The following is a 17,722-nucleotide window of genomic DNA, read 5'->3' as shown; positions in this document are numbered from 1 at the left end:
CAATAACACATGCTTATAAAAAAAAAAAAAAAAAAAAAAAAGAACATTGCTTACACAAACTTTGTTCTTTGCCACATTAACCAAGTTTTTTCTTGTCATACACAGCCACAAGCACAATAATAATAATAATAATATCATCCTACATTTATAATATAGTATTTAACTTTTTATTGACAGGTCTATTCCATGAATTCCTCATATACACTCACTCACTCGGTATATTTAGTTGACATTGTCGCATATATATATAAAACAGACCATTGATACCGACAAAGTTGCTCGCAAGAGGCTACACGTTGTTCTAAGATCTTGTAAAGCAACTCTAACACTCTTCGATCCATGTGACATTCCCTGGTCTCTAGTAGCAACGAGGCCTCGAGCAGCACTCTTCTCGAGCCACTACTATTCGACTACTCATAACATAAGCTACTCTCTACAATGGCGAAGAAGATTGATCCTGCAACCAGAAGCGTCCTTATGCTCAAACCTCGATCTCCAACCTGCAAACCCACAACGTGTGAAGTTCTGTTCTTTAAAAAGAAAAAAATGAAGGCAGACATTGTTTTTTCTGGTAGAACTGGAAGCTTTTTGGATCAGCAATGGAGGTCTGAAAAGTATGCTAAACGGTTTGAATGTAAGCACCAATAATGGAGATTTGGTGAAGAAAATCTACGTTCCCTAATATACATGCTTATGCATTCTACTAATTATTTTCTGATTCCATATGAAAAGGTTAATGGTATATTTTAGTTAATAATTTCATCTAATTTCATATGAAAAGCTGAAGCCCCTATTTTAATCTCATCTCAATCCAAGGAAAATTCAAGTTGATAAATCTATGATTAGCACTCAATAATATGAATGTCGCCTACGAATTTCTTCATGCTCATAACATCATAAATTTGTAGAGAATGATTTTCACAAGCATCATAATAAGTAAATGTTTAGGAGCTATATAAATCAAAACTTTCAAAAGGCAATTTTTAAAACACAGGCAACAGAGTCCTAGTTTTAATATTAAGGAAGATTCTTAACTCCCTCCCATCTATTTGAAGCCCTTCTGAGACTACAAAAATAACACAAAATTATTCCGAAGCCATTACTGTACCTTCACGGTCCAAATATCGATATTATTTCAGAGGTTTTCCTTGAATTTTCCTCGATTTTGTTGTAAGATTGGGAGAGAAGGAAGAGCAACGACCACCAACGATCTTGGTGGGGATCAGGATCTAAATCAAGTAACCAAAGATGATATCTAAAGTTCAAAAAGTTCTACACATACTTATGTGCGAGTGCTAAAAAGAGTAACTAAGACTCCTCCAAACAGTAAAACTCAATACCAAAATTTGTTTCGCCACATTAATCCAATCTCATTGCCGTCGCCGACTTGATGAGCAGTGTAATAAATTTGCTGCACTATGAACAGAATATTCAATTTGACATATAGGGAGTATCAGAAGCTAAGATTACATGTTAGTTCACTCCAATTCGGCACAAACGGGTTTCTAATTGGTTAAATTTTTCTGACAACTATTTTCACCTATCAACAACATTTTAAAATGTACAGCTACAACTGCAAAATGTAATGCAGCACAATAAATAATACAGGACAACACCTATTACCTGCACATGGCGAAAGTTTTAGGACAGCAGACTTCGTTTTGATGAACATCCTTCATATTTGGTAAAATTTACAGCTCCTCAACAATAGTTTTCACCATTGCAGGCTCAAGGGGGAGATTTTACGTCCCTTCTAAGTAACTCCTGGAGACAATAGATATACCAGATTGAATTTGAGGTAAAAACTTAAAAGTAGTACTCAATTCAGCTAGAACGAAACGCACCTGCTTTGTTGCATCAATTGATAGGAGTTGCCTTTCTCTCTTCTCACGTTGGCATTCTCCACACCAGCTGGAGAAATCTTTCTGATATTTCTTTAACTCTCTGAACACAGAACTGTAACAAGATTTTTCAGGAAAAAAGGGTTAGGAAACACGGAAAGCAACTGAGCCCAATATACATCTATAATGTACATAATAATACTATGCTTCCTACTGAAAAACACCGTTTCAAAGTAACAAAAATTATGTTTTTAGAAAATGTCAACAGCACCTTGAGCACTTAAAAGTGCTTTATGAGAAAGCATTCTACTTGTAAGGTGATATTGGCTGCTCTTGGCCGAACTACTTGACTAGGAAGCACCAAAGCAGTATGCATAACCCAATTCATCTAATGTAAGCTAATTCTTAATCTTAAGTTTTGTGCTTAGCATCAGCCCAAACGGTGGATGGATGGCATGTAAAAGGGCAATGTGATACCTCATATACATATGTACACACACACATACATGCATATATACATACATATATATGATCACTTTCTGCCAATCAGTGCCTATGTTGTTGAACAAAATATCATATCCTTTTACTCTTATTTGGACAAAAAACAATCACTCAGAGGTCGAAGTTAGTGAGAGAATACCTTCTACACCACAAAAGTAAGTTGACCCGACGCCCAGATGTTGTAGCTCTAGCACCATGCCGATGACGACCACGGTGAAGAACCGCATGTCCAGGAACATGCAAATAGTCAAAGATTTCCTAATACAGAGACTGTTACGATAAAATTCACCCACCAAGGAGCATTACTGAAAATGAAATGACTACTCATTGATCGTATAATGTATATTCACACATTTGCATCGTCTGGTAAACATATGAAGTACTATTGCTTACATGTACCCATATACCTAAATGTTCGGATTTTTCAATATTAATAGCAGCTTTCAAGAAGGTATTATTATCCCAACAGCTCATGACTTATATCAATGATTAATTTTAATGAGCTCATATCTATGCGATTGCAGATTCAAAAGAAGCTAATCTATCTTTGAAGAATCTTATGAAAATTTAAAGATTTACAATCACAGAACTGTCAGATCTGAATAAGCAGCTTGAAATATATGAGCCAAGCCAACCACAAAGGAAGGAACAAGCAATACAAAAATAAAGGTATAAGGTGTTCTGAAGACTATCATACCTCTGGTTGGGTCTCCGTATTAACATGCTTGTCACATCGGATGCCGCGAAAGAACAGTTCACCACCAGAAAATTGTTTACCCAAACAAACATTCAATGTGACTTCCGAATCATCCACATGAAAACCTATAGTAAAATCATTTTGAAATAAAATTGATTAATAGTTTCGATATCAACAAATAAATATAAAAAAAAAAAAAACGAGCAACAAAACAAAAAACGTCAAAAATTTACAGATTGCAATAACTACAGATAAATATGAATAGGAAACTATTTCAAAAGGACCAAAAATGAAATTTCAGCAAAAACAATCGTCTTGAGCAATGAGCCAAGAGAAAGAACAGATTACGGTTGATCTTTTAAAGTCTAATGTCATCTATTCATTTACTGGATCTCCATTTTCAATAACTAAAATATGTCCATAAAGGAAAAAGTGGAGAACTAAAAGTAAAAACGAAGTAAGTTAAATTATAACATTGTTCCTATAGTTTCACGTTTGTATCAACTTTGTCCTTAAGAAAGTTTCAACGTCATAGTTATAGTTGTCCTTATAATTCATTCCAACGGCATTTGTTGTCAATTGTGGTTGAAAACAGTGTAGACCGCCTCATTATCACATAACATACGTACAGTGTGAAGTAAGTCCACATAGCTTTTCATTAATGCTTTATCAAATTTCCATTCAATTTGACACCACTAGTTAACAATAAGAACTTTTAGGATAAATTAATTACAGTAATGAAATTAAAACTTTCAAAAAGTACAAGGATTAAATTGACACAAATAAAAGCCCAAGGATAGATGGTATAATTTAACAAAAAAAAAAAATTAAGCAAGAAGCAAGAGATTGGCGAGTGGAGAAAAAGTTAATGGAAGCACTACCATGTTCCATATCTCTAACAATTTTGTATTTAACAAAACCATTCATAAGAAAATGTTTTTCTCCCTATGAACATTAATAAAAAAGGATTGATAGGAGGGAAAGCAAGAAAATGAACAGTTCCTACTAAAACCTACCAAGTTCCACATCTCTGTCAATTCCATATTCAACAACAAAACCATGATGAGAGTCCAGTGTGGCTCCTCCAACTTCTGGAAAGAAAACTACATAACACCAAAAACAAACATGTGAAAAATCATGGCTCTCGTATTCTACATGAAACAACTTTCAAGGAGTACTTCACTCAAAAGTGTTACCTCTTGATATAGGACGTATAAAATCATCCATCAACTTATCAAGCATGGTCTCCAAACCAAAGTCATCAAGAACAGCACCATATTTGTTCATTGTGTTAGGTCGCATGATTCTGAATTTTGTCTCGTGAACCCATCTTTCAAAGCTTTCTACCTAAGAATTGAAAGGCGAATAGTATTATGCAAAAATCAAATCTCAGGGAAGTAAAAAACATGCAAACAAATTTTAAATTATTATACCTCAGATAACAGCTTTTCACAGAATTGTGGTTGAAGCATTTCAAATTTATAAATTCCTGGAGAGGGTTCAGACATGATGCGTCGAAAGCTCTCCTCCGAATTCTCATTGATAGCTTTGAGAAAAGAGGGGACAAAGAAGTTCGCAGCATGCATGCTGTAAAGCTCCCTGTGTAATGGCTGCAAAGAGTGGATAGCAACTTAGTAAGGGAATATATTGTGGATGTACTGTAAGTAACTATTCATTGAAGCAAGAAAATGTAAACGGAGATCCATTACAAAATATCAAGATCTCATCTAACTTCTATGAATTTTATTACTAAAGATAATTGTTAAAAAAGTATATTAACAAATGCAAGTTTTCTTTTTTCTTTTTTTTCTTTTTTGTTTCTTTTTCCTTTTTTTCTTTTTTCTTTGGCAATTTCCATTCGATCCCAGTAACATTAGGACAAACCAAGGAAACTGATCCTTGAAAATACTCAAAAGTCAAAAATTCCAATTTATGAAGTAAATATTATGCCATTAGATGATTTTGAAGCATATAAAAATGGACTCCATAAATTCTTACACCAGTGTTAAGCATGACTAACTCAGATACATACAGCTAAGGCTTTCATTTACCTGATAGTTTGATATAATCTTTTGTCGGTATTCTCTATGCCTCTGAATCTGATAATTCAAATGCATGAAATTGTGGTAAGAGAATAATTCAGATGAGAAAAGTAGTATTTGGGACACCACAAGAAGAAAATACATAGAAACATCACAACTTCTATGGGTTAATGAAATAAGTAATTTAGCTTCCAATGGCTATTTTTTAAAAATTTAAAGTTTCATGTTTCTCTAATTCCAATAATATCAATCAACGCATGGTAGGAGCCAGAAGGAAAAGCAAAAGGAAACAAATATATAAATAATCAACAATCACATCACGCCATCATTTATGAATATAATCTGGAAACTTATTAATGTATGATGCGTGTCACTCATTCATTGTTGCACCTCGTTTGGATCATTTTAGTAAATGCAAGGTAAATAACATTTGCATCATGATGTGAATTTGAAATTGGAGTTCCTTTTAATAAAAATAATAATAGCAATCATAATTGAAAAGTGTTCAGACCAATTTAGACACGCATTGATCATCTTACAATATAACTACCTAACCTTACAATGTTAGAGTCAGAGAAGAAAAGACTCCAGGATATTTTATATTCAAGGTGCAGAATTATCAAGGTCTGCACTCATGACCATAAGGGCATCAAAGTTTACAGCTACAAAGACAAGGATTTTTAAATCAAATGCAATAAGCTATACAATAGTAGGCATATAGATGTCTTTATTTGGAAAGCTACTCTGATGCTCTTTGTTATTGTCAAGTGATAATGAATGAAAACATAATATTCAATTAAATGCACTCAAGAAAAAACCTAGAGATCGTGTTTCTTAGGCACAAAATTCATCATGAAGGTGACAAAAAGGTGATTGGAATGCAACAGATAAGCAACAGATTGACGCCCATTCAAAGGCAGTTTCCTTCACATCACCTTTCTAACCGACCAAATAAGCTAAAAGAACTAATTTCTACAAAAGTAAACAAACAAAATAATAGATGTATTATTGCTTTCTGACAAAAGAAATGAAGAAAAAGGAGCTACAAATGAAGAAAAGGCTTAGAGAAAAATAACAAACAAACAAACACGTTAGAGTGTTCACAGAAAACGTATTTGAAAAATTGTGAATCTTAATGGGCACATGCAGAAGTGAAATCAGCTTGCCAGCATGCAACACACCAAAATGCCACACTCAAATAAAAATGTATCAGGAGCTAAGACAGAATAGTTGGTTAGGACATGGGAGTTTACCTAGAGTCCAAGCTAAGAAGTACCCTGTAGGTATTTTCATGCTCATGATGTACTTTTAATTGCAGTCTTTCCTGTTTCTTGTTATTGGATCTGAGTGAAAGTCGTGTTTCTTATATCCAAAATATAGAATAAGTAGAGTTCTTTTATGTTAAAATTCGCAGATGGTATGATTAACCAAAAAGAAAAGAAAAGAAAAGAAAAGAAAATCCAAGCACCAAGTTTGGAAGTAGCAAAAAGATCTTCCAAATTGAGAAAACAGAGTTGAAATGATATGAGTTAAAAGGGTATGAAATTTAAACCATGAAAGCGCTAAAATGGACATGGGACATTATTTATCATGATATAAAATTAAGCCGAGTTGAATATGATACTTATCTGGAAGAAAAATTATAACAAAAAGGGGTAGCACTATTTGTTTTTTGTGAATCATTCTTATCTTATGGTCTGTTTTTAAGATAAAATAAAAGAAGAAAGAAATACACACACTTTATATATATTTCCTCTTTTCCATTCTATACTTTAAAAGTAAATATTTTTTAAAATTAAAGTATTTTTGAAAATCATTCCATATTTCCTATTATTTGCATTTCTATAAAAAAAAAATTGTATTTTAAAATATGTTTGGTAAATTTTAACATTCATTTCATGCTTTTATTAAATTGTTGTAACTAAAAAAACATCGGTTCATAAACTGTTTATAAAACTTAGAAACCCAAGCATTTTATAACGGAGAAATCATTCTCTGTTCTTAAGATAGTAGCTGGGGTGTTTCCAAAGAACTCTGAATGAATTCCTCACCAAGTTCTCTCCGGGCAATGCTGGGTTACTGTGCATGTCAAACTGTTATCATTGTTTCTAACACTCTGATTTGGAACCTTTAGCTTGAAAGAAATGAGAGAATGTATGGGAGTTATATAGAACTTTGGACTGAGTTTGAGGACTGACTCTGCTTTGCAGCATCCACTTGATGTTTCACTTCTTAACTTCTAGCAATAATGATTCCCTTGCTACTAATCATCTACCTAGAGCACCTATTAGTAAGCTCTATTGGGGCTTTCGATTTTGGAAGGAATATTTATCTTTCTTCATACTTCACATACTTTCTCCATTTTTGTCTAAATAAAATTTAATCCACTGTTCTGGAAATACTTCCAAGAAACATGGAAGTAATCAAATATAGAAACAAGATACAGGAACAGACCTTGCCTTCCCAGACCAACAGAAAGAAACCCCAACGAGTAATGAAGTACAAACATTGACACCTCCTCCTTAATTTCATCAAAATTGCGTCAGAAATCAAGATCATCGACTAACTAGCATAAGAGAAAATTTGACAAATACTATCCTCATGTTTACTTGACATATTAACATCAAAGTCAATTAGTCATGCTATTAACAAATCTACATGTTCAAATAACTATGTTCCCGCCTTCTGATTCACCATCACATAACAATGAAAATAAAAATCTTAATCCTTAGCCTGCAAACAACGTCCAACTAACAATTCATAAGATCATGCGGCATTTGCTATCATTGATTTTAACCTATAGAACAATTTCTAGAAAATATAACCTATCTTCTCTTCCTCCTCCTCCATTCACCAGCCAAACCAAGCAAACATGTAATGAAATTCACCATAGATATAGAGATAAAACAATTTAAAACGCTTACGCGGTTGCGTTCGCCCTCAGGAGCATATCGGAGTAGAATGTCCCTCATATACTGAAGCTTAAGGTCGCGTGCCATATTGAGCATGCTCGGAGGCAAGTGCCTTTCCAGCATGCTGAAGAGGAGCGGGCTGAATTCCAATTGCAGGTCCTCATAGCTCTCCGACTTGTGATCTTCCTTGGGTTGAAGACGAAGCCTATGGGTTGAGAAAGAGTGTGAGCTGGGCGAGACGACGCCATTTCCATTGCCAGTCCCGGGAGCTTGGGGCTGCTTTCGTCGTTCAAGAGAAGCTTCCAGAGACATAGCTTCGCATCTGTAGAGGTCAAATGCCTTTGAAGAAAGAATTACAGAAGCATGTTTTGTGATGAGAGTGTGAGAAGTGGATTGAAATTAGGGTTATGAAGAGGAAGAAGACGAAGATGGTGAAAGTTGCAGGTTAGGGTTAGGCTCTATTTCGTTAGTTGCTGACGTGTACATGTGGGACCCAACCGATTACGTGGACGTTTTTACTCGTCCAATTATCCTCCAAATTTTTATCAAATTTATAGATTTTATTTAAATTCTCGAAACGACACAGGATCGTCAGAACTTTTATTTTAAAATATAATTTCCATTTAAAATATTTTTTTAAAAAATATCTCAAAAACAAAAAAAAAAAAACTAATTTTTTAACTTTCAATATCTATGTTGGTCATGATATCATGCGGGTCTTTCTTCTTTTATATGGTGTCTAATGCGTTGTCTGACAATAAGCTCAGGGTACATATATGAGCCCACTTTTAATATTTATGTTCGTCATAATATTATACAGGCCTTCCTTTTATATGATGTCTAATACGTTGTGCCTGACAGCAAGACCCAGGGTTCATATATGAGCTCGGTTGTTGGGGCTCATGTGTGCATACGTGCGTCAAGTATGTACTCCTGGCTCAAGATTGTAGGCATGATACTTCTCAATCCAATCTTAGATCCTAATATTTAGGACCCGAAAGAAAGACATAATCTTACTCCAAAATAGGTTTTGGTTTTTGGCAACCATCTTTAAATCCTCCTGACTTTGTTCATGGACACGTAATAAAGATCTAAATGTTATCACCTATTAATTAAGATTCCTTAATTGAATCCAAAAGTTTTGATAATCACTTGAAAATTATTTAACTCAATTTACTTTAATTGGCTTCGATTCAATCAGATTTTATGGATGCGAGACTTAAACGTTTGGTTAACAAATTAGGGTAGCACATCAAAATTGTAACGGACCCATAACGCACAAATTTTATGATCAATATTAATGAACTAATAACGTATCGGAACGATATGATCACTTGTAGCCGCCTCGAACCATTTTGTGTCATATGATTGAAAAGCAATAATTTGGTAATATAGGAATTATCGACAGGGACCGTTTGGCAGCGCCTCACTTGCATCGCCTCATCATCGCCCCCGGCGGACTTACCAATACGAAGCGTTTGCTGTTCACTTTTTATAATACTAACTTTGGTCAATCGCGCTCACCGCGATCCATCCACCAACCCACCTCACTACCAACCAATTATTATTTTTCTTTCCGAAATTGTACAATAAAACCACCCCCACAACCCAATTCGATTCTGTGGGTTGTTTTTTTTTTTTTTGCCTCATCAATTCTTCTTCCTGTTGTAGAAGCCATGGCCTGCCTGAGCTTCACCAAGTTGAACGCCTCCTCTTCGCAATGGATTGCTCACCAATCCTTCTCTCAGAGGCGCGGATCGTCTTCTGGTCGACGTGTTTCTGTCCCGATCCGTGCTGGGGGTTACTCCGATGAGCTTGTTCTGACCGCGGTGAGTATTTGGTTTTAGATCGTTGTTTGTTTGGGCGATTGACCTGGGGATTTAATATTGGAGGGCTTGTGGGTTGTTTTTGTTGGGATTTGGATCTGATATTTGATTTGCATGCATTGGAGTTTTGAGTTGATCGTGATGTAATTGCTGAATGTTCGCGATCGTGGGAGGTTCTTTTTCCTGTCTTTATGAGGGTTCGATTTTTGTTTTTCTATGACTTTGACCTTGATTTTTCTGCGATCTTTTCATAGCGGGCTACTTTGTTTTGTTTCATGTTTGCAATTGTTGGTATTGTTTCATCACTAGTGAGATAAGTTTGATCATCATGTTACGATGCTCTTAGTGGCAGACTGCCAGTACGCTGACCTTGCTGGATTTGTGGTTTGATCTTACTACGGATAAATTCTTGTAAAAAGGAGTATTTAGATACAGATTTTCAGGAAGTCATCTCTGGACAGGCCCCCCTCCTTCCCTTTTTAATGTGAATATACTACTAGATCAATGTTTTATATCTCATGAATTATGAATGTTTAATAAGAAACAGGTGTTCGTCTCTATCTGAGTTTATTTGTCCTCTTTGGGCTTCTCCTTTCGGGCTTCCCTTCGAGGTTTTTAAAACGCCTCGGCTAGGGAGAGGCTTCCACACCCTTATAAAGGATGCTTCTTTCTCCTCCCCAACCGATGTGGGATCTCACAATCCACCCCCTTCGGGGCCCTGCGTCCTTGCTGGCACTTGTTCCCTTCTCTAATCGATGTGGGACTCTCCAATCCACCCCCTTCGGGGTTAATGTCTTAGTTTGCACACCGCCTCATGTCCACCCCCTTCGGGGCCCTGCGTCCTTGCTGGCACTTGTTCCCTTCTCTAATCGATGTGGGACTCTCCAATCCACCCCCTTCGGGGCTAACGTCTTAGTTGGCACACCGCCTCATGTCCACCCCCTTCGGGGCTCAGCCTCCTCACTGGCACATCGCTTAGTGTCTAGCTCTAATACCATTTGTAACAGCCAAAGTCCACCGCTAGTAGATACTGCCTTCTTGGGGCTTTCCCTTTTCAGCTTCCTCTTAAGGTTTTAAAACGCGTTTTCTAGGGAGAGATTTTCACACCCTTATAAAGGATGCTTCGTTCTCCTCCCCAATTGATGTGGGATCTCACATTATTATATGCTTGAAACCATTTGTTATGATGTTTAAGAATGGCAAAACCACCTTTGTATTTTGTAATGGCACTGCGTCTTAACTAGGTTGGATTCCTTGCATTAAGTTAGTACTTTGTTCATTTCCTTGGTTTGCAGAAATCAGTAGCATCTCCTGGACGTGGTATTCTTGCTATTGATGAATCTAATGCAACATGTGGGAAGAGGTTAGCATCCATTGGCTTGGACAATACTGAAACCAACAGACAAGCATACCGACAGCTTTTGCTAACCACACCGGGTTTGGGTCAGTACATATCTGGTGCTATTCTTTTCGAGGAAACACTCTACCAATCGACCACAGATGGAAAGAAATTTGTCGATTGCTTGCGAGAGGCAAAGATTATGCCTGGTATTAAAGTTGACAAGGTGAATTGTCCTCTTACCTTTCAATACACACCAAAGAATTTATTTTCGATTGCTGTTACAAAGTGTCTCGACTGTATGAAGCTTCTGAGTATTTATATTGTGTGGATTTCAGGGTTTGGTTCCTCTGCCAGGATCCAACAATGAATCCTGGTGTCAAGGCTTAGACGGACTGGCCTCAAGATCGGCTGAATATTATAAGCAAGGTGCTCGTTTTGCTAAGTGGTAAGTCGGCATGTTCTTTGTTTCTGAAAGAACAAAGACCCTCTTATATAGGAGGGTGGTTTTCTCTTCTAACCTGTTTTGTTCGGTTAGTTACGTAAAATCTAAATCATATGAAACGTACAGGCGGACGGTTGTTAGCATTCCTTGTGGTCCTTCTGCTCTGGCTGTTAAGGAAGCTGCTTGGGGCCTTGCTCGATATGCTGCCATTTCTCAGGTATACGGTTGTTCTATGAACTTGTTTATAAATATTACAGGATCATATATTTGAAGAGATTTTTCATTACAAGAAGATTCTTTTCTTCTATCTCTGTGTTACTGCAGGACAATGGGCTTGTACCTATTGTAGAACCTGAGATCCTTCTTGATGGGGACCATTCCATTGACAGGACACTTGAAGTGGCTGAAAAGGTCTGGTCAGAAGTATTCTTCTATTTGGCTGAAAACAATGTTCTGTTCGAAGGAATCCTTCTAAAGCCTAGCATGGTAACGCCGGGCGCCGAACACAAGGAGAAGGCCTCTCCTGAAACTATTGCTAAATACACACTAAAGATGCTCAGGAGAAGAGTTCCTCCTGCAGTTCCTGGAATCATGGTATGAATAATTGAACTTGTTTTCGATGTTGAATGGCGTCCGTAATTTTTCTATGCTCACAGTGGTATTATACATGTCACTCTACATTTTGTTCTGCTATAGAAACTGTTGATGGTTTCATCTTCGTATTGTAGTTTGGTTGGTGTGTTTATTGGTTGAATTTTAATTGACTGGGCAAGATCTCATGACTGTTAAGAATATTTAATGGTAAAATGTTCTTAACTTTATTGTGAGATCCCACGTCGGTTAGGGAGGAGAACGAAACATCCTTATAAAGGGTGTAGAAACCTCTCCTTAGCAGATGCTTTTTAAAAACCTTGAGGAGAAGCCCGAAAGGAAAAAGTCTAAAGAGGACAATATCTGCTAGCGGTGGGTTTGGGCTGTTACAAAAATACTCCCCGAGCAAAGTGCATGTTTAAAAAGGATATTAGGTTTCAGCATATAGATTGTTGAAGTTTCCTTTGTAAAAACTGATTTTAAGTCAGATATAGAACAATGAAAATCCTTCATTTTGTGTGCAGTTTTTGTCTGGAGGACAGTCTGAAGTGGAAGCGACATTGAACCTGAATGCAATGAACCAAAGCCCCAACCCGTGGCATGTATCCTTCTCTTACGCCCGTGCGTTGCAGAACACTGTGCTCAAGACATGGCAAGGAAACCCCGAAAACGTGGAGGCTGCACAGAAAGCACTTCTGGTGCGTGCGGAGGCGAACTCCCTCGCTCAGCTCGGTAAGTACACTGACGATGGTGAAAGCGATGAGGCCAAGAAGGGTATGTTTGTGAAGGGATACACTTACTGAGCCTCGTTAAATTGCTGATGCGCTCGAAACTCGTGCTAATGTGTGTGTGCTTTTCTTCTTCTCTTTCATTAAAGAAGACCTTTTTTTGCTCTATAGGATAAAGCCTTTCATCTCCTTCCTTTGATAGAAGCTTTTTATAATAAGACCTGTGAGAAGCAAACTCACATAGAGAGTAAGCAAATTGTATCCTACCATGTTTTTTTCAAGTTATTTAGTGTTTTGAGATGTAGTTTTTAATATGCAGCATCGTATCCTTCCTGTAAAGTGAGCCCACTTTGTTGGCAATAATTATGTTTTCCAAAAACATTTTAATTAATTATGCTCATGTTCTTTTTGGGACGATAGAGACAATGATCTTTCTCTTAGTTTATGGTTCCTTGGTGATATAATTTTTTAGTTAGGCTAATTAAAGTTGTTTCAAGTTAATTGCTTGGATCCTAACTCATGAAATATGCTATTATATCCGTTCGTTGAAGTTGCGACAATGCGTAACTAATGCATATTATCCCCTTCGTTATCAAGGTTGATCCAGAGCATGCATGAATTGATTAATCACACTCGTTGAATATGCTATGTCCAATCGAGTGTGAGCCAGTCACTCGTTGAATATGCTACGTCCAATCGAGTGTGAGCCAGTCACTCGTTGAATATGCTACGTCCAATCGAGTGTGAGCCAGTCACTCGTTGAATATGCTACGTCCAATCGAGTGTGAGCCAGATATATAAACTCTCACCAATCTTTGGTACATTTCTCTGTTTATCACAAGTTCCTCTTTTGATTCTCAATTTTTGATGTGGATCCATTGGTCTTAGTGTAGGTTTACATTTATTTTTCCTTATTTCCATCCATAAATCTTTTGCTACGATATGAAAATGTTACTTCAATACTAGATTGAAAGTATTTTAGCCTTCCAAGTTCTTTGATCTCAAACTCTTTTCATTAGTTTTCTGTTGAGTTACTGTAACTCCCCTTGATTTGAGTGCAGTGTGTACGTTGATGACTTTATTGTCACTAGTACAAGTGAGAAAGATATCAAAGAGTTCAAGTAACAAATGATAAAAGAATTTGAGATGACTGATCTCGGGTTACTCATGTACTACTTCAGTATTGAAGTGGACCAAACAAAAGATTGCATCATGCTAAAGCAATTAGCCTGTGGTGAGAAGATGTTGCATCAATTTTAGATGGTGGAGTGCAACTTGATTGCGAGTATCCTATGGAAGCAAAGTTACAACTCGGGAAAGATGTTGAAGGAAACTTGGTGAATTCCACTGAGTATAGGCGCATCATCGAAAATTTGAGGTACTTGACTCATACTCGTCCGGACTTTTCATATGATGTGGAGTGGTGAATAGGTACATGGAATGATACATCATCAAGCGGTTAAACACATTCTCCGCTATATGAAGGAAACCTCAAGCTACGGGCTTAAATATCAAAAAAGGGTGAGGTCCTGAAGAACTAGTTGATTTTACTGATAATGATTTAGCGAGAGATATTGATGACAGAAAAAACACCGCAGGAATGACGTTTTATCTCAACGAAAATTTGATCTCTTTGCAATCTCAGAAGTAGTGAATTGTGGCACTATCTTCCTGTGAAATCAAGTTCATAGCGACAACTGTGACATCATATCAAACATTTTGGCTGAGAAATTTGTTGATCGAAGAGACTGAAAATGAACTAAAGTTGATAACTCTCTATGTCAACAAAAAATCTACAATTGTATTGATGAAAAATATGATATTTTACGACAAAAGCTTCATCATTATCGGTAATGAATTTAATACTTTTGTCTTATACTATAAACATCTTCATCATTGGCTCCAAATCTTAATATTTATCATTTAGGTCGTCACTCTCAGATCAAGAGACTATAAAGTGAAAACAACACAAAGGATAAGTACACAAGACGCCAGAGGATGAAGGCTTCGACACTGCCATGGACGCGTTGGTTTAAGCATATGTCGTCTGTACCAACGACGACCAAAATTTTAGTCAACAAACTTACTCAAGAGGGAAAATAAATGTCGCACAATCGCGTTGTGAGTTGCAGTAAAGTGTGATTGTAACGAACGTTTAAAATGCTTTTGTTAAATTAATGATCGAATTTAAGAGGTAAAATTGGATCCAAGTTGTGTTGCTTACAAAGAAAACTTGGAATAAATAAATAAATAAAGGAGAGAATCTCTCTATTTGACTTATTAACTTACCTTTATAGATATGTTTTTTTCCCTTTTTTCCTTTGGCATTGACAAATCACAAAAGTGATTTCTTACCTTTTTACTTTTTTCTTTTCCTATTTTCATCCACTTCTTATCCGAAATAAAATAAATATATCATTTCTCGGGCGTGAGACAATATTTATGTAATGTCAATTCAAGTATAGTTTAGTAGATAAAACAGTAATAGATAAAAAGGTATGTACAGATAAAGATCCGTGAAAGTAGACATACGTACCTATAAAAACAAAGATTAGTATTAAAATACTGACAGAATTAAATTTAATGTAATACGTCACTTAAAACTTTCCGATTCATTGGTAGTTTATCAATTAGCGAAAAGAAAATAAACGTATATCTTTATGCATTGAAAATGAAACAACCAATCCCTTTGACAATAACGGGGATTTCAGTAGACCTGACTTAGTCCGTTTATATATGTTCTCGACTAAAAAGGTCCAGAGTAGCCTTAGACATGGATTTAAAATGGTGCACTCATTCATTCTCTACAGTCAATTTCAAATATTTGCTCTCTTTAGGTACAAACTTTTCTTTTCTTTTGTCGGTGCACGTTTTCATGTACAAATGTATTAGGATGGATACCAGTTGTTAGCTCTAATACTAATGGTTAGGATCGCTCAACAACGCACACACTCGATCAAGATGAACACAAAGAACAGAAGAGAGAAAAGAGAAAATACAAGGAGGAATATTGGGTAAAGGTTTTATTATTGATGAAGTTAAGTATGTACACCTTGAGAAATTTTGAGAGCACTGCCTCCGTGTGTGTATATATATCCGTGTCTATCAAATCTTTACCAAATATCTACCATATATATCTCTATCATATTTTCCAGATATATCTCTACTAGATCTAAGCATCAGGCTTAAAAATAATTCATGACAATACGTCGAGATTAATTCATAGAAAAACATTTTTTTACTGACTAACTTCAAAACCGTGAGCCACAAAAAGTGAAACGTTATGTTGCAATGGTCACATGGCCCACCAATCACTTCCCACCACCACCACCCAATAATAACATACTAATATAACCAAAAAGTTACTTTTTTTTTTTTTTCTCCAATATTATTTTTAAATATTTCAAATTAAATAAGACTTTGTCTCGAGCTGTAACCCTCTTCTTTTCCCCCTCACATGATAATTCCAAGAGCATTCGAATTCGTGTCAGTGGAGTTTTTTTTTTTTTTCTTTTAATTTTGTTCTATTTATTACGCCAATTCAAGCATAAATCAACTGACAATACCTTAATTATCATTTAAAATATCAATAATTCGATTTTCAACACATGTTTATATTAACATCTTCTCGTTTTTAAGAATAAAAACTATTTTCATAAGCTACGGCAAATAACATATTTTGTTTTCACTTCATTGCATTGAAAAAGTCATAGAATATCACCTAACATAAAATATTTTCAAATTAAGCATATGAACTACCACAAAAATGTGTAATTTGTTAGTATAGACATTAACTTTCAATTTTTTAAAATTTTTTAAAATTTTTTTAGTCGTCATATCTTTAAGATTGGATGTGGTTCCAGTTCATTATCGATATCATAAAAAGTTAATTCATTCACAACTTCAACCCAAAATTAGAAAAAAAACAAAAGGTTGATCTCAACATCTCATTTTGTTCTATCAACATTTTTGTTTTAATCACTAAAAAAAAAGCTTAGACCTTTGCCTTTATATATGTATATATATATATATATATCTTCTACTGTGCCCTCCCCATAGCTCAACCTTGTCCCTTCTCTTTCCTTTTTCTTTCTTTCTTCCTCTAACAATGCAAACTTCAAGCTACTCTAACGACACCATGACCGACCCGAGCAGCAACAACACGAGAGCATCGGAGGCAGGCGGCAGCAGCGGGAACGGAGGGACAAAGGTGAAGATGGGTTGCAATAGAATTGTAGATAAAGAAGGAACAATGTTAAGTTATTGAGAAAGACCAGAGCTTTGCAATTGCATTGCAGAGGGGAATTGAGGGTAATGGTCCGAAATTAAGGCTTCATTTTTGCTTATTTTGTAGTCTTTTTTTTAGTGCTTTAAGACATGGGCTGTAAGAGATGCATACAAGCATAGCCATTATTAGGGTTTTTGTAAGAGTGTGGTTCTAGGGTTTTAGGGTTTTAGGGTTTCGGGTTTCGGGTTTTGTTGGGCATGCATCGCTTACACCAAGCATGTACTTTTTTCTATCACTTTAATCGAAAATTATTGGATTGTGTTTGTTTGACGCCGTCAAGTCGGGTCACATTACGACGTTTTAACTTTTTAGATCCTCCGTCTTTGTCTCGTGGGACAATCATTCGATTAGTGAGGTTCTCCGCCCTTGATTAAAATGAAATTTTCGCTTCAAATACTATCACCCCGAGTTTCAATCCAACGGTAGCCCAAAGATTACAATATCTAATGTAACGATTGAAAGGTTGATCGACAACGAGATTTCAATTAAAAAAAAAAAAAAAAAAAAAAAAA

At 36.0% G+C, this 17,722-nt stretch overlaps 2 protein-coding genes across 4 annotated transcripts; one reads left to right on the top strand and one right to left on the bottom strand.

The window, feature by feature from the left end:
* Positions 1-117: 117 nt before the first annotated feature.
* Positions 118-8,305, bottom strand: LOC111444950 (uncharacterized PKHD-type hydroxylase At1g22950-like). Of its 3 annotated transcripts, none has more exons than XM_023083106.1 (11): positions 8,006-8,305; positions 5,091-5,138; positions 4,473-4,649; positions 4,236-4,386; positions 4,056-4,142; positions 3,040-3,164; positions 2,482-2,600; positions 1,845-1,956; positions 1,341-1,764; positions 1,109-1,229; positions 118-500 (listed from the first exon to the last, which is right to left on the bottom strand). In XM_023083106.1, exons 1-9 carry the CDS (start codon positions 8,303-8,305, stop codon positions 1,729-1,731), a joined length of 1,155 nt encoding a protein of 384 aa, XP_022938874.1. In that variant the 3' UTR covers positions 118-500; positions 1,109-1,229; positions 1,341-1,728. The 3 variants fall into 3 exon arrangements, with proteins under 3 accessions (XP_022938874.1, XP_022938875.1, XP_022938873.1); XM_023083107.1 differs by having other exon boundaries at positions 1,109-1,411; positions 1,624-1,764; XM_023083105.1 differs by lacking the exon at positions 1,109-1,229 and having other exon boundaries at positions 1,624-1,764.
* A 1,217-nt stretch (positions 8,306-9,522) lies between these two features.
* LOC111444949 (fructose-bisphosphate aldolase 3, chloroplastic-like) lies at positions 9,523-13,336 on the top strand. The gene is made up of 6 exons (XM_023083104.1): positions 9,523-9,822; positions 11,115-11,384; positions 11,497-11,606; positions 11,730-11,820; positions 11,928-12,197; positions 12,719-13,336. Exons 1-6 carry the CDS (start codon positions 9,670-9,672, stop codon positions 12,995-12,997), a joined length of 1,173 nt encoding a protein of 390 aa, XP_022938872.1. The 5' UTR covers positions 9,523-9,669; the 3' UTR covers positions 12,998-13,336.
* The last annotated feature ends 4,386 nt before the right edge of the window (positions 13,337-17,722 follow it).

This window comes from Cucurbita moschata, unplaced genomic scaffold, assembly GCF_002738365.1.
Source record: "Cucurbita moschata cultivar Rifu unplaced genomic scaffold, Cmos_1.0 Cmo_Scf00007, whole genome shotgun sequence".
NCBI classification, from domain to species: Eukaryota; Viridiplantae; Streptophyta; class Magnoliopsida; order Cucurbitales; family Cucurbitaceae; genus Cucurbita; species Cucurbita moschata.
The sequence above is the reverse complement of the archived record's forward strand: the minus strand, read 5'-3'. Positions and strand labels throughout refer to the sequence as shown.

Excerpts from the sequence above, each read along its gene's own strand:
- LOC111444950 (XM_023083106.1), bottom strand. The coding sequence starts at position 8,305 with ATGTCTCTGGAAGCTTCTCTTGAACGACGAAAGCAGCCCCAAGCTCCC. Across the intron at positions 4,650-5,090 it reads AGATTATATCAAACTATCAG|CCATTACACAGGGAGCTTTA; the intron begins GTAAATGAAAGC and ends CACTCTTTGCAG. Across the intron at positions 4,387-4,472 it reads GTGAAAAGCTGTTATCTGAG|GTAGAAAGCTTTGAAAGATG; the intron begins GTATAATAATTT and ends TTCAATTCTTAG.
- LOC111444949 (XM_023083104.1), top strand. The coding sequence starts at position 9,670 with ATGGCCTGCCTGAGCTTCACCAAGTTGAACGCCTCCTCTTCGCAATGG. Across the intron at positions 11,821-11,927 it reads GATATGCTGCCATTTCTCAG|GACAATGGGCTTGTACCTAT; the intron begins GTATACGGTTGT and ends GTGTTACTGCAG. Across the intron at positions 12,198-12,718 it reads CTGCAGTTCCTGGAATCATG|TTTTTGTCTGGAGGACAGTC; the intron begins GTATGAATAATT and ends TTTTGTGTGCAG.